Here is a 13,108-nt window from a genome sequence, read left to right on the forward strand (position 1 = left end):
AGCATTTATTTTGGCAGCGGTAGAGAAAATGCGCGGATACATTTTGAGCAGGAAGCGCTGAGCAGGAAAGCAGAGCCCCAGAGCCAGGCTTGAACAGCCTCCCCTGGAACCCACACACTGCACCTGAGCAGCACAGCACCGCACAAGAGTCACAGGAAATAATATTAATAATCCCACAGTCCAACAGCGTGGCTGGCCTCAGAGCTGCGGCACAAGAGCTACAGTGTTTGGAGACCAGCAACTTCATAATTATACAGCCCTGAGCATCTCCTGGGCACAGGAGAACCAAGCAACACACTCAGAGACTCCACAACCCACCCATGTGTTTCTCAGGACACAACACAGCTGAAGGTAAGAAACCAAAGATGCTTTCTCTGGAAACAGCTTGCGTAAACTATTTCAATTTTTTCTTGGTTTTTTTTTTTGAAAAAAAAAAAACAACTTCAAAAATAATTCTTGGGAACCTACCAAGCAAACCAACTGCATATGGCTCTTTGTCTGAGGTGTCACCTGGGAGTTTACATTAGTTTGCACAGGCCCAGTTACAGCAGTTCCATAACCTCTGCTTTGGAAACAGCCTGTCCTACCCCTGCCAAAACACAGGGTCATTTTCTAACCAGGGCAAACCAGCTTGATGTTAACATGGGGCTCCTCTATCCAACAGCTCCTAAAAACAGCATCTTTCTTTGCAGAAAGCCTAAAAGTTGCACAGGTGACTTAGAAATGAACATGGGAACATTTTCTGATTGAGCCCTGCAATGACTTTTGCCTAGATGCAGCTAAAATTTTAATTTCCCAGTCACACCCTCTGTGTGACTTAGCATCTTCCAGCAACATGGAAGAAAAGTCACACATATGAGTATGGAAAATCTGTGTGAAACCAAGTTCCAGACCCTGTACATCCCAGAGGCTCTCACTCGTGCTTCATCACCCCTCTTCCCAACACAAACAGCACTGGAAACACCAGTGGCTGTCCCTCCCTGCACAATGACACTGACCCTGCAGCTGCAGCCACCTCCACAGCCAGGGACAGGAGCTGGGACACAGCTCAGCTCCACGCTGCCAGTGAGAACAGGCTGGGAACAAACCCCCACTGCTGCCAAACCCAGCCCAGGGGCTGCCCAGGGAGTGGGAACAGGGCTCCAAGGGAGTTATCAGTTTGTCTGATGTAATCAACAACACTGCCATGTGCACACTGACACCAATGTACAGATCTCTGCGGAGTTTGATGGATGAGCTGATGGCAGGCAAGTTATAAAATCCATCTGCTTGGAAAACCATTGTCATTTGCAGCTAAAAATCGCACCAGCAAACTCGTATCACAACTTTGTACTTATTCAGTGCCAAACTAGAATACCAGACTAAGTGATGGTGTTCTTTCCTGGGCAGCTCTTGCAAAATATTCAGTAACTCAACACTAATAGCAGTATGACAGAGGTTTTTTTCCCCCTTTTTTTTAATGCACCAAGTGCTTTAGTTAAGCCTGAGAAAAAAATGGAAGGCAGTTTTTGCCTATCTTGCAACAAAACCTCTCTTCAGATATATCTGTTCTGCAGCAGGAGAGTTTCCTAGTAAATGCATGAATGAGTGCTGCTATGAGAAGCACGATTATAAATCCAGAGCATCAGTAAGGACTGATGAAGCTTAGGGGAACTTAAGAAGCCTGAAGCCAAGGCTTGTATTTTAGCTCCGAGAGGAGAACTAGAGCTCAGGAAAATCTCAGGCTGCATTTGCACCACCAGCAGTGCCCAGAGCAGGGCATGCCACAGGAAAGGCTCTCCCACAGCTGGCGTGGGGCAGAGGAGAAACATTTCCCTAGGAGTTTGTACAAGGAGATTCTGACATCACAGGCTCTCCCATCACCTCCTGGTGATGCACAGACAGCACTCACGCCAGGGTTGAGGCAGTTCCAACACGTCACAGGGGGACAGGAGTTTCCTTGAGTGGCACCTCCAGCTCTCACCAGGCAGCCCAGCAGTGGCACAGCCAGGGTGACACAGGCACTGATGAAAGGACTTGCCCAGAGCTCCGGGAGAGGAAACTTGTGGCGGAGTCAGAAAGAAAACCCCGTTATCTCAGCTTCCGGACCCCTCTGCTTAACCGCCAGACCACAAAACACTTTTATTGGAGGATAACATTTCAACAAATAGCTGTTTTCTCTTAGCACAAAACCCACTTTGCAGTTTTACTTTTAAAAATCCATTTTTACTCCAACTCCCTAGGACTTCGAGCCAGCCCTGTGACTTGGCATAAACAATTTCTCCCTCCTTTGCATGCCCCAGTTTTATTAAGTAATCCCCATAAAAGCAATTACTGAGCTTTGGACTGAAAAATAACTAGGGAAAAAAAAAAAGAGAGAGAGCAAATTCTGCATATCTTTATTTGCATACGGATTCCCTCCCTCCCCCTTTCTAAGGGTTTTGCCATGAGGTCTTTTATGTCTCTTTCAATAATCATATAATTATATGATTCCTAAAGTACACGCTGGCAACACTTCAGGGGATTTTAGTCATTACAGGTGACAAGACTTTTCTCTCATGTCTAATGCTCGCTAGGATTTCCTTCCACTTCATTCACAGATAAGATGAAGAACCAAGTGACACCCAAAACGCTCTCACAGACAGATTTTGGGGATATCAGCCCTTTTCCTTCTCCATTACTGATGCAAGGAAATGGGCAGAACTGAACTGGAATGAACTTCAACTGGAACAAAGCACTTTTTCAATTAAGCAGCTCATCATTTTTCCCAGGCCCCACATCCAACTATTTTAATGGCTTTCACATTTTTTCTTTAATTTTACAACCTGAAAGAAATGCCAAGGTTCCATCAAGGACTGAGAATACCATAATTCCATTTCTTCCAATGGCTGCAAGTTATTAACAAGATGTCAAAACATCATAATTATTTTATATCAAGTATGACTGATTCCATAAACATCTCTTAGCTGCACACCATCCTGAGCCTCACTCCCCCTGAGTGCAGGTATGTGCTCAGGCTAAATGGAGTTAAGAGGCTGCACATCCTCTTCCACAGCACTACAAGAGATATTTAAGAACCACCAAAACATCAACAGCAATAATGCATTTTATTACCTGATGCACTTGATGTCATTGTAAGCTTTGAGATGTTGCTTTCCTTGAAACTCTTGGGGGGTTTTTGCTCCTCTCTACAAATAAGAGCTCCCAGGAAAGAAGCTGCAGCTTCAGTAAGGAAGAGAAGGGGTTAAAGGAACGAGCTTGGAGTCCTTCAGCAGCCACCCAACAGCCAGCAGCTCTGAATTACCATTTGTTTCCCAGCTTGGGCTGCTCCTAACTTCAGCATCTCATCACTAAGTACAGGTTAGGTCAGGGACACCCTAGCACCAGAGTGAATCAATCTATATTTAAAATTGGGGGAGAAAACAGCAAAACACTAAACAATTACCACCTTATTTTTCTGAAGCTAGAAAGAACATCTGATGAAGGGCAAGGTAACACAATGATATCAAACCACAAGCACTATAAGCTTCACATTCACACTACAGGCACAACTGCATCATGCATATGTATTTTCCGAATTCCTCTCTATGACAACCTGCGCAGAAGAGAGAGCAAGGCAGGCTGTGGGCAGAGGAGAGGAGCCCAAGCACAGCTCCTTGCCCTGCTGACCGTGCATGGCAGCCTCAAAATAGAACATTTAACTTCAAATTGCCACGTTTCTGTGGCACTATAGATAGCCAGCACAAGATTAAAAAAGCTTTGCTCTGAGCACAAAGGGAGAGACAGGAATGGTGCCATAAGCCCATGTTTTGCAGCCAGTGGCGCAGGGAAATAATTTTGATCCCTTCAATCCCCTTATCCATGCCAACCACTGACCTTGCAGATGCAACTTTTGTTCAAGTTCAGTCCCTTTTTGGCTCCAAGCAAGACAGAGCTACAAAGGAAACACTCTCCATTCATCCAGGATCATCCAAGCACCGTGCACTCAGCTGCCCCACACTCCTGTTAGCCAGGTAATTCTGCACTTCACATCCAGTCACTCGCTACAAAATAATTAAGCTGCAGAGGGTGACACTCACCTCTCTGCCTGTCACTGGGGCTCGGCACTGCTGGCCTGGCTGGTGCAGGTGGGAGCCCCACAGCTGGTGCAGTTTGTACCTGCCCAGCTTTCACAACTCTTGCACCAGAGGAACTGGACCGACAACTCCGCACAGGTCGGTTTTGCCTGGGCGGCTCAGAGCCGGTTAACCCTCGCCTCCATGTTCAGCGTTTCTGGGTTTGGAACATAAAGACTGATTCTCCTTTCAGCATCAGAGCAGTATTCTTAATAGTTCATTAGTTTTGAAAAAGAGACTATTTCTCAAGGAGATGGACCAGGGCTGGCAACACTGTGCTCCAACTCTCTTCTCTCTGAAGAGCATGGCTGGAACAGTCACAGCCCCCAGTGTGCTGAACACAGTAGAGCCAGGAGACATTTAAACAGCAAGAGCCACTTCACCTACATAAAACTCTTTTATACATTTACCATGATAAACTGGAGGCATTAAAGTGCAGTGAATTGGAAATTGCTCTCACTTAGAGCTAGATGTTCACCTACAACCGATACCAAGATGCACACCCTACGCACTGTATTTCAAATCTTTATTTAAAAAAAAAAACCCAAAGTGCATCAAGCAGGAAACAGCGTTTCAGTTCTGCTGATACTGTTCTCTTTCGAGTACTTGCTGCAGCACCACAGACTACACAATATTCCCTCATCCTGCACCACCAGGACAAAGCCCAAATGCTGGAGAAGCTGAAGCAGTAAGCACATCTTGACAAGGCTGCACCCAGACTAGGTGCACACAAGTTTGGGATCTGTGTGCTTGCAAAGCCTGACACAGGGGAGCAGCCTGCTGTGGCTGTGCCTGGAGAATTTCACACCTCACCCAAAAAAAGCAGGGAAGCAAAAGGGGAAAAACCAAACCACCCCAAAGTCTTTCTATCAGTAAGTCTCCAGCCACAGTACTGCACCTCTATACCAAAATGAATTTTTTCACAAGTGCAGTTGCATGATCATCAGCCCTTCTGCAGAGCAAGCAGGAATCTACCAAAGAAACAACATGAAACACCAGACTGATCTCATCCTACCCAGCTCCCTTCTTCACTGCTATTTTCCCAGAAAGTAGCATTGTGACAGTCAGTCTCATTCTGTGAAATAACTGAGATAAACGATAAAAAGTGCATCTTAGCATACTGAGAGCACAGTAAAGTTTTCAGTTCTTACTAGGCATGAAGTCAAATGCACTACTGCAAGTAAACATTTATTATCTGAATGAAGTGGAACACTAGTTCTATTATGTCCTTTCTATTACAAAAAAAATCCTACCTGTGCAATACAGAGTACCTTATTTTTTAAAAACAGTATAGATTCTAATCAATTTTAAAACTGAATATATCTTCTGAATTTCTTTGTGATGGTTGGTCTACTTGACATTTCAGCAAACTTCACCTCATGTTTTGCCCCAGGTTTCAGAGTGCTCAAGAAAGCCTGAGCAGTTATACTATGGGAAACTACTTTGGAAAAATTGGGAGGCTATTAAAAGGTCTTCCAAAACACCCAGATAGACAGAACCAAATGCAATTTGAGTTAAAAATGAAGCCTCGGGTAGGGATGAGTGTGACCCCTGAGCTTGGTTGGGATTTCCAAGCAATTTCCTCTCTTCAGCACCCCTGCAGCCACTTTATGTGCACTAAAGGTGCCCTGAGACCTCGGCTGCAGGGATGGCCCCGGGCAGGGGCTGCACCGGCCATGCACCCATCACTCCTTTAACCCTGGCAGGTTTCACCCATGAGGCAGAGAATTCCCCACCCAGCAGAAGAGCTGGATCCTTCCTCACCACTCCACCAGGGTTTGCAGGGAACATTGCTCCCCCCAGTTCCTGGCCCAGCTGAGCAGATTCTTCAGGCTTTCCAGAGCTCTCCCCCTCTGCTTTAATCACCTCTGATTCCTCAACAACAACAAAGATACCTTAAGTACCTGCTTCAGACAAGATGCAGAAAAAAAAAAAAAAAAAAAAAAATCAACAGCTAGGAGAACAAATCAATGGAGACTAGCAAGCCTTCAGGAAAACCAAAAGGCATTTAGAGCCTTTAGAGCATCATCCAGAAAATCATTAGCTTTCCTGGGGTTAAAAGCACTTTTAAAGAGGAATAACTGGCCATCAGAAATGCCTGCTTGATACACCATCACTTGACAATTAAGTAGAAGGAAAAAATACTTAAATATCTAGAAACTTGTTTTAAAACATAAGCTAGCTATGGAAAAATCTAAGCTGCAAAGCAGACAGAGAGAGAGAGATGGTGACAAATCAGAAGTTCCATCGCTAGGTCAGTGGAGCCAGCACAAAACCTTTGGAACAGGAAACTGCAGTTAAATACATTGGTTTTCTTATCAATGAGAGATCAGAGCAACAGTAACAGGACAGTGTACAGCACACATGTGAAAACAGCCTTATCAAGATGACAGCTGGAGAACTCATGGATTTTGTCCAGAAGCCTACTAGGAGCAATAGGCTCTCCAAACTCTGCTGCACCAGGCAGGAAGAGCAGGCAAGGGGCTGTGAGGCAGCACTGCCAGAGCTCTGGATACAAACAGGGAGAGGGGGTACAGCATTCCTCTCCCTGGGGCACAGCTGGGCCCCAGCTCGGCTTGTAAGGGCAGCATCTCCACTTCAACACCACGTGCACCGAGTCAAGGTCTGCCCCTTTTCAGCTCAGGGCTGCTTCTACACAACACTCCACACACGTCTGAGCACGGATTCTCCACAAGATTCTGTAAACAGGTTAAACATTCCTCAAAAAAGCCCGTGTATACACACACACACCCCCCTCAAGAAAGTTAAAATTTCCATTCAGGGCTCCAAAGCTTTGCTGGAATCTGTAAAAATGATAAACAACAGCCAAAAAGAAAACACAACCCCTTGTCTTTTCAACTACTTTGGGAGAACAATTGCTCTCAAAGATCGCATTCATTAACATTCTGATGAAGTTCCCTTTTAGCGCTGTTTTTCATACTTGAAAGGAACAGCTATGATCAGAGAGAGCCCTCAACTACCGACTCACTCATTTAGATTCTCTCGCTCTGATTCACCAATCACCTTCAAGAATAATTAGCAGCTTCATCTGAACGTAATGAATATACACACATGCTCACATCCACACCATTCATTTTGGAAGGAGGGCAGAAATCCCGCTTTCCTCAGCCCTGGCACAGCACCCATCTCCTGGGCAGCACCAGCACCTGGTGGCTCTTCCAGCAGCTGACAGTCTCACTGACCACCTCAAGCCAAAACTACATTTCCAGCTTAAGTCTAAAGTTGTGGTGAGTGGCTGGATACTAAAAGACCCCAAATAAAACACCACTACACACACACACATCAGCCCTAAACTGCATGAAACCTGAGCTGGATGTATACAGGAAGATCCAGGGGAAGGAAGAGAAAGGAGAAGTTTTAACTTCTTCTACACAGAAAGAGGCTGCTGGTTTTGTGTCTGTGGGGCTTTCTTTTTTACTTAATTTAAAAAAGATATATATAATCAACTCAGTCTTTATTTGGAAGATGGTAAGATAGGAGATAATAAGTCACAAGTATCGCCACATGGTTTTCAGATGACAACTGCCAAAGGAAACATTGCCACATGAGTTAAAATACAAAATGCTTAAAATTCACACCAGAGAGCTAAAGGAGACCTCAAAGCCATCCCTCAGTATCAACCTTAACTGCTCATACTCCCAGGTCAACACAAAGGAAGAATACATATATTTTTCTATAAAGCACCCTTTATTTACAGGAACACCAGCGGTGAGAATTTCCTGCAGTGGGGAAGGGGAATTCACAATATGGTGAGATACAAAGAAAAACAAACCAAAAACCACCTTAGCTCTCCCAAATGATTCTACCATTAAGTTCTACCTAAACACTGAGAAATTTCATTTCCAAGGGGAAACCTAAGCCTTGGTTATTCTATTAAACATAATCAGAGACCACTGTAACATCAAGAAACAAGCCAACCTAGAATACCACAATAAACTACCACATATGCAACAAAAGCTCCTTTTAAGGATTAAAAAAATTAAATAAAATACTTTTTTTGTTCAGTACTGTCCCTAAGCCATACACTCACTACTAACTTTCTTCCCCCTCATGGGCATAGAAGGTTTCAATCCTTATTTATTTTTTAAAAAACACTGCAGCAGATTTTAAATCCTCTTAAAAAACCAATGTGCACCAAAATACAGATTTCCTCCAAAGCAGAAGAAAATCACCTGTTGCAGTCAAGTTCACCAGAGAACACAGTTCCACACCACACAAAATGCCCTTGCCATTTCACTAATTTTCATGGCTATATACTGCTTTAAAGTGCTTTTGCCTTAACCATCCCCTTGCCTTGCTGCTGCATGACATCTGCCACACATCACCCATGGTCCAAGGCAGTGCTGCCGGGAAAAATCCACACAATGTATTTTCTTTTTTTTTAGTTTCACAGGGATTTAGGAAATGCACACCATCCAAGAACACAACCTTGAACAAAACACACCTGGTTGGTGTGAAACAGGAGAATTCTGCTCACACTTTTCCCTCTGAGGTGTCAACCACCATGGCTGCAGAGGTGTACACTTCGTTTTCAAACACGTTGGCAAATACACTATAAATTAGCTCATTTCAGGTGGTGTTCTCTTACATGTTGGTAAATAGAGTAGAAATTTCAGGCAAGCGTTCTAGCACGTGTTGGTAAATATACTAGAAATAGGTTAATTTCAGGTGGTGTTCTCTGGCATGTTGGTAAACATAGCAGATATCAGTAAATTTGAGGAAGCTGTTCTCGTACATGCTTGTAAATATAGTAGAAATGGGTTAATTTCAGGTGGCACTGAAGTTTTAGGCAAGAATTTTAAAGTGAATCATTTTGTAAAGACTATTTTTTTTCCTTTTTAAAGAAAAACCAGAAGTGCTTCCACAAACAGAAGTACCTTGGGGTGGCAGATACTTAAGGTCACTTTTTACCCTTGTGTACCTTATTATCAAGGTTTGGCTGATTCAATAACAAGGCTCTCCCCATGTGAAAAGCCCAGAGTTTTCCCCATCAGCCTGGAGGGACTGCACTATCATTTGAATTCTATTTCCTGATAATGTGCTCATCATGGTAGAAAATTTCTGCAGGAAGATGAATTTTACTTTCTTCCCTGACAGCTCAGTAGAGACTCAGGGGTTTAATTGGACCTATCTGCTGATGCATATTTGACTAAGAGCATGCCCAAGAAAAAAAAAAAAATAAGGTTATACAGACAGGTCTAGGGCTTGGTTTAGAGGCACAGGAGAGCAGATTGCTCACTCATTATCAGTTCTGCATACACAAAGTAGTCAGCTTTCCTGTCAAGACAACACCCCACAAATGACAGCACAAAAAGCCAAGAAACAGCCATCACCAAGCTAACACAAACCTTCTTGCCTCTCCAGCACCTGCACACCCAGAGCTGCTCAGGGCTGAATGTCCCTGCTGAGCAGAACCCCTGGCTCCCCCAGCAAGGTCCTGCCACCAGGGCAGATGGCCAAGGCCACCTCTGACACCTCCACGGGCACACAGGGACCACCTCTGGGACTCTGAGGAGTTGGTCCTACAGGCAAAAAACTCCAGACAACCACGGTGCCACCAGAGGCCTGCGTGGCTGGAGGGGTGGGCTGGGGAGCAGCAAAGCCCAGGGACAAAATGGGACCTCACAGTCTGAGCCAAAGACATTAAAGATCCCAGGGCAAATCAGAGAATTCATTAGCCCACGCAGAACTCTTCACTGCTGTAACACAGGTTAACAGACACACAAGTGGCAGGAAATCCAAAGCAGGGAGAGCACCCAAAACTTTGCCCACGTTTCCACCATGGTGTGTCAAAGAAAGTGGGCAAAAGCACCAGAATTGCTCATATTTACTGGGAATTCAAGTTCTTACACCCAACAAGCAACTTGTGAGGTGCTTCCTCTCGACAACTCACTTCTTCCAACTGTACACAAACAAAACAAAAATCAAAAGCCAAAGTCATAGTTTGTCAATGCCCCTCTGAAAATATTAAATTTCCTGCTCTGCTTAACTTAGCTCAGACAAGGCAGGCAGTATTTGCTCAGCAAATATTGTTTGTAATAAGTTAGACAAGCAATATTTTTTGCCAGCCTATTAACACCAGAAAAATATGTACAGTCAACAAGAGATGAAGAATTTGTTCAATTACTTCAAAAATGGGAATTACAACCGAGGGATTATTATCCATTTAAACATCTCTTTTCCACAAAATGTCAAACACTAGCCATTTGCTAACAATCTCCGGAGACAGATAAAGTAACATTTTGGCAATGCAAACACAAACTCCCGAGCTGGAGGAGGGGGGAGCGGGAGGAAGGAGGGCGGGAGGGGGGAAGCTCCACCATTCACAATGCCGGACCATCCCAACACGCCAGGAATATTTTGCAGCCAATTAAAACCCCAAACAAACATTGGACTTGCCCGAAGTGATGGCGAACACCGGCCGGAGCCGGGCAGAGGAGGGAAGGAGCCAGGAGAAGGGGGGGCAGCAAGTTGCCAGCGGATCACCGGGGCTGGCCCGGCACCCTCCTGACCGCAGCCCCGGGATCCCCCCGGGCTGACACCAGGATTAATGCACGTTAATTGCTATTTGCAAAATTCAGCAGCCTGAAAGCGCCGCGCTTCCTTTCTCAAATCCATTTTTTTTTTTTCTTCCCCCCGTTCCTTTTCCCTTCCAACCCCCTCCCCGCCGCCCCAGCCCCCGCCCCGCGGGAGGGCAGAGCCCCCCGGCCCCCGGCGCTCTTACCTCCAGCGCTTCCAGGGTGTTGAAGCTGGCGATGGCGAAGCCATCGATCAGATCCTCTTCCTGGGAGCTGGACTCGCGGCGGCGGCGGCGCGGGGGCCGAGTGGCGCGGGCGGCGGGCGGCGGGCCCCGCGGGGCGGTGCAGTTCTGGCCGCCGTTCTCCTTGCCGGGGCTCGGCTCCTTCTCGGAGCCCGAGGAGGGGCTTTGGTTCCGCGGGTCGCGGGCCGCCGCCTCCCGCCGCCGCACGCGGTCCCGCTGCGACCTCGACCTCCGGCTCTGCCGGATTTTCCCATCCATCGCCGAAGAAGAAGCAAATTAAAAAAATTTAAAAATAATAATAATAATAATAATTAAAAAAAAATTTAAAAAATGAAAATGAGAAGGCCAGGAGCGAGGGGGGGGTGGGTGGGAGCGGGGGGGGCGCGGGAGGAGAGAAAAGTCGCCCCCCTCCAACTCACCGCTTCCCCTCTCCAAACCCCGGAGCCCTTAAAAAATAATAGTAATAATTAAAAAAAAAAAAATCAACAACAACAACAAAAAAATCCTGCTGTTCAGAGCCTCGGATCCAGGGCGATGATAATCCACAGAGCAAGGCTGGGTGGCGGTGGCGGTGGGGCGAGCGGCACACACACACAAAAAATATTAAATCCACGGAATGACCTTGACAAATTTCCACCCCCCGCCTCCCCCCACCCCCCAAAAAAAGCAACGACGGGAAGAGGAGGGGAGGAAAAAAAAAAAAAAGAGAAGGGGGGGTAGATTTATCTGGATCAGGACGAGGACACCTCGGATTCACTCGGCGCGGAGGAGAGAGGCAGATCCAGGAGGCTCGACCCAGCTCGGGATAATCCAGGCGCGGCGCCCCCTCCCCGGGGGCAGCGCCGCCCGGGGCCCCGCTCCGGCCGCCGCGCACCGCCGGGGGCCGCCGCCGCCGCCGCCGCGCTCGCCGCCCAACTTTCTTGCCGCGGAACGAGCGAGACAATCCCCTGGCAGCCCCCGCCGCCGCCCGCCGCCGCCCGCCCGCCGCCGCCGCCGACCCCTCCTCGCCGGGCGCCGCCGGCGGCTCGCAGCCCCCGCCGGCGCGGCGCGGCGCCCCCGCCGCCGCCGCCCGCTGCCGGATGGCGCTCGCCCGCCCGCCCCAGCCCGGCCGCCCGCGGCGCGGCGCAGCCCCGGCCCCCAGAAGCCGCTCAGTCGGCGCTGCCCGGATGCCGCCCCATTCTCCCCGAGCTGGGACGCGGCGCTAGCACCGCCCGGCCGGCCGCGCATGAGCAGGGCTGCCAGCTGCGCGTCATTCCCCGGCGCAGGCCCGGCCGTGCCCCCGGCCCCCCCCCTTCCTCCTCCTCCTTCCCGCCCCGCCGCCGCCTCGCCTCCCCTCAGCGCGGGCCGGGGGTGCCGGCGCCCGCCCCAGCCCCCGGGAAAAGTTTTCCCCGGCCCGGCTCCTGCCCCGCGGCCCCGGGACACGGAGGGGCAGCGCCGCGGGCCGGGACAGGGGATGGAGGGGCGAGCCGAGGGCATGGGGGCGAGCCGGGGACGGGGCACAAGCTGAGGCGAACGGTGGGACCGGGGCTGAGCTGCGGGATGGGCTGGGGTCAAACGATGAGCTGGGGGTCGGAGGGGGAGCCAGGGACAGGGAACGAGCTGCGGGAGGAGTTGGGGATTGAACGCTGAACCGAGGGTCAGGCTGAGGGATCGCTTGGGGGTTCCGGACATCTTGGGGCACACAGGAAGAGCTGAGAGTCATGGAGAGAGCGGAGGGATGAGCTAGGGAACCATCTGAGTGTCAAGGGACAAATTGGGAAATGAGCTGCTGATGAGGGTGCAGGACACGGGAGCTGGACATCAGAGCTGTAGGTGGGACATGGAGCAGTGTAAGGGAACCGAGGGTTAGGGCTCATGGAGATGGAAGCAGGAGAGCCTGTCCATTAGCCCTTCTCCACATCCATTCCTCTTGTTGAGGTCCTCTTGTTATTCCTGCAGTGCGGGAGGGGGCTGTTTCCTTTCTTGATTCCCTGCAGTTTCAGGCCCTCTCTCCAGCATTTCCTGGCCAAAGGCTTAGGCATTCCCTTGGGACAGGGACTGCCTTGGTGGCCGACTGCGCAGCTGTGCAGTGCCCGGTGCCAAGGCCAGCACTGAGGAAGGTGTGCCTGGATCAGGGCTCCTGCACAGGGCTGTCCTACGTATCATAATGGTAGCAGGACTTAATCCTCCTGTTATCATCTTTTATTGCACAAAGTCAGATATTGCAGCATGCTACCATCACTTCTTGGTACTC

The 13,108-nt window shown here is 48.5% G+C and overlaps 1 protein-coding gene across 14 annotated transcripts in view; it reads right to left on the bottom strand.

The window, feature by feature from the left end:
* FBRSL1 (fibrosin like 1) overlaps positions 1-11,751 on the bottom strand; it is a 502,181-nt gene extending 490,430 nt beyond the window's left edge. For all 14 annotated transcript variants that reach the window (XM_030959009.1, XM_030958999.1, XM_030959008.1 and 11 more), the window contains exon 1: positions 10,840-11,751. In XM_030959009.1, the coding sequence (XP_030814869.1) occupies positions 10,840-11,133 (294 nt within the window). In that variant the 5' untranslated portion in view covers positions 11,134-11,751. The remainder of the gene's footprint in view (positions 1-10,839) is intronic.
* Between the last annotated feature and the right edge of the window lie 1,357 nt (positions 11,752-13,108).

The sequence above is a fragment of the Camarhynchus parvulus genome, chromosome 15, assembly GCF_901933205.1.
Source record: "Camarhynchus parvulus chromosome 15, STF_HiC, whole genome shotgun sequence".
In the NCBI taxonomy this organism is placed as follows: Eukaryota; Metazoa; Chordata; class Aves; order Passeriformes; family Thraupidae; genus Camarhynchus; species Camarhynchus parvulus.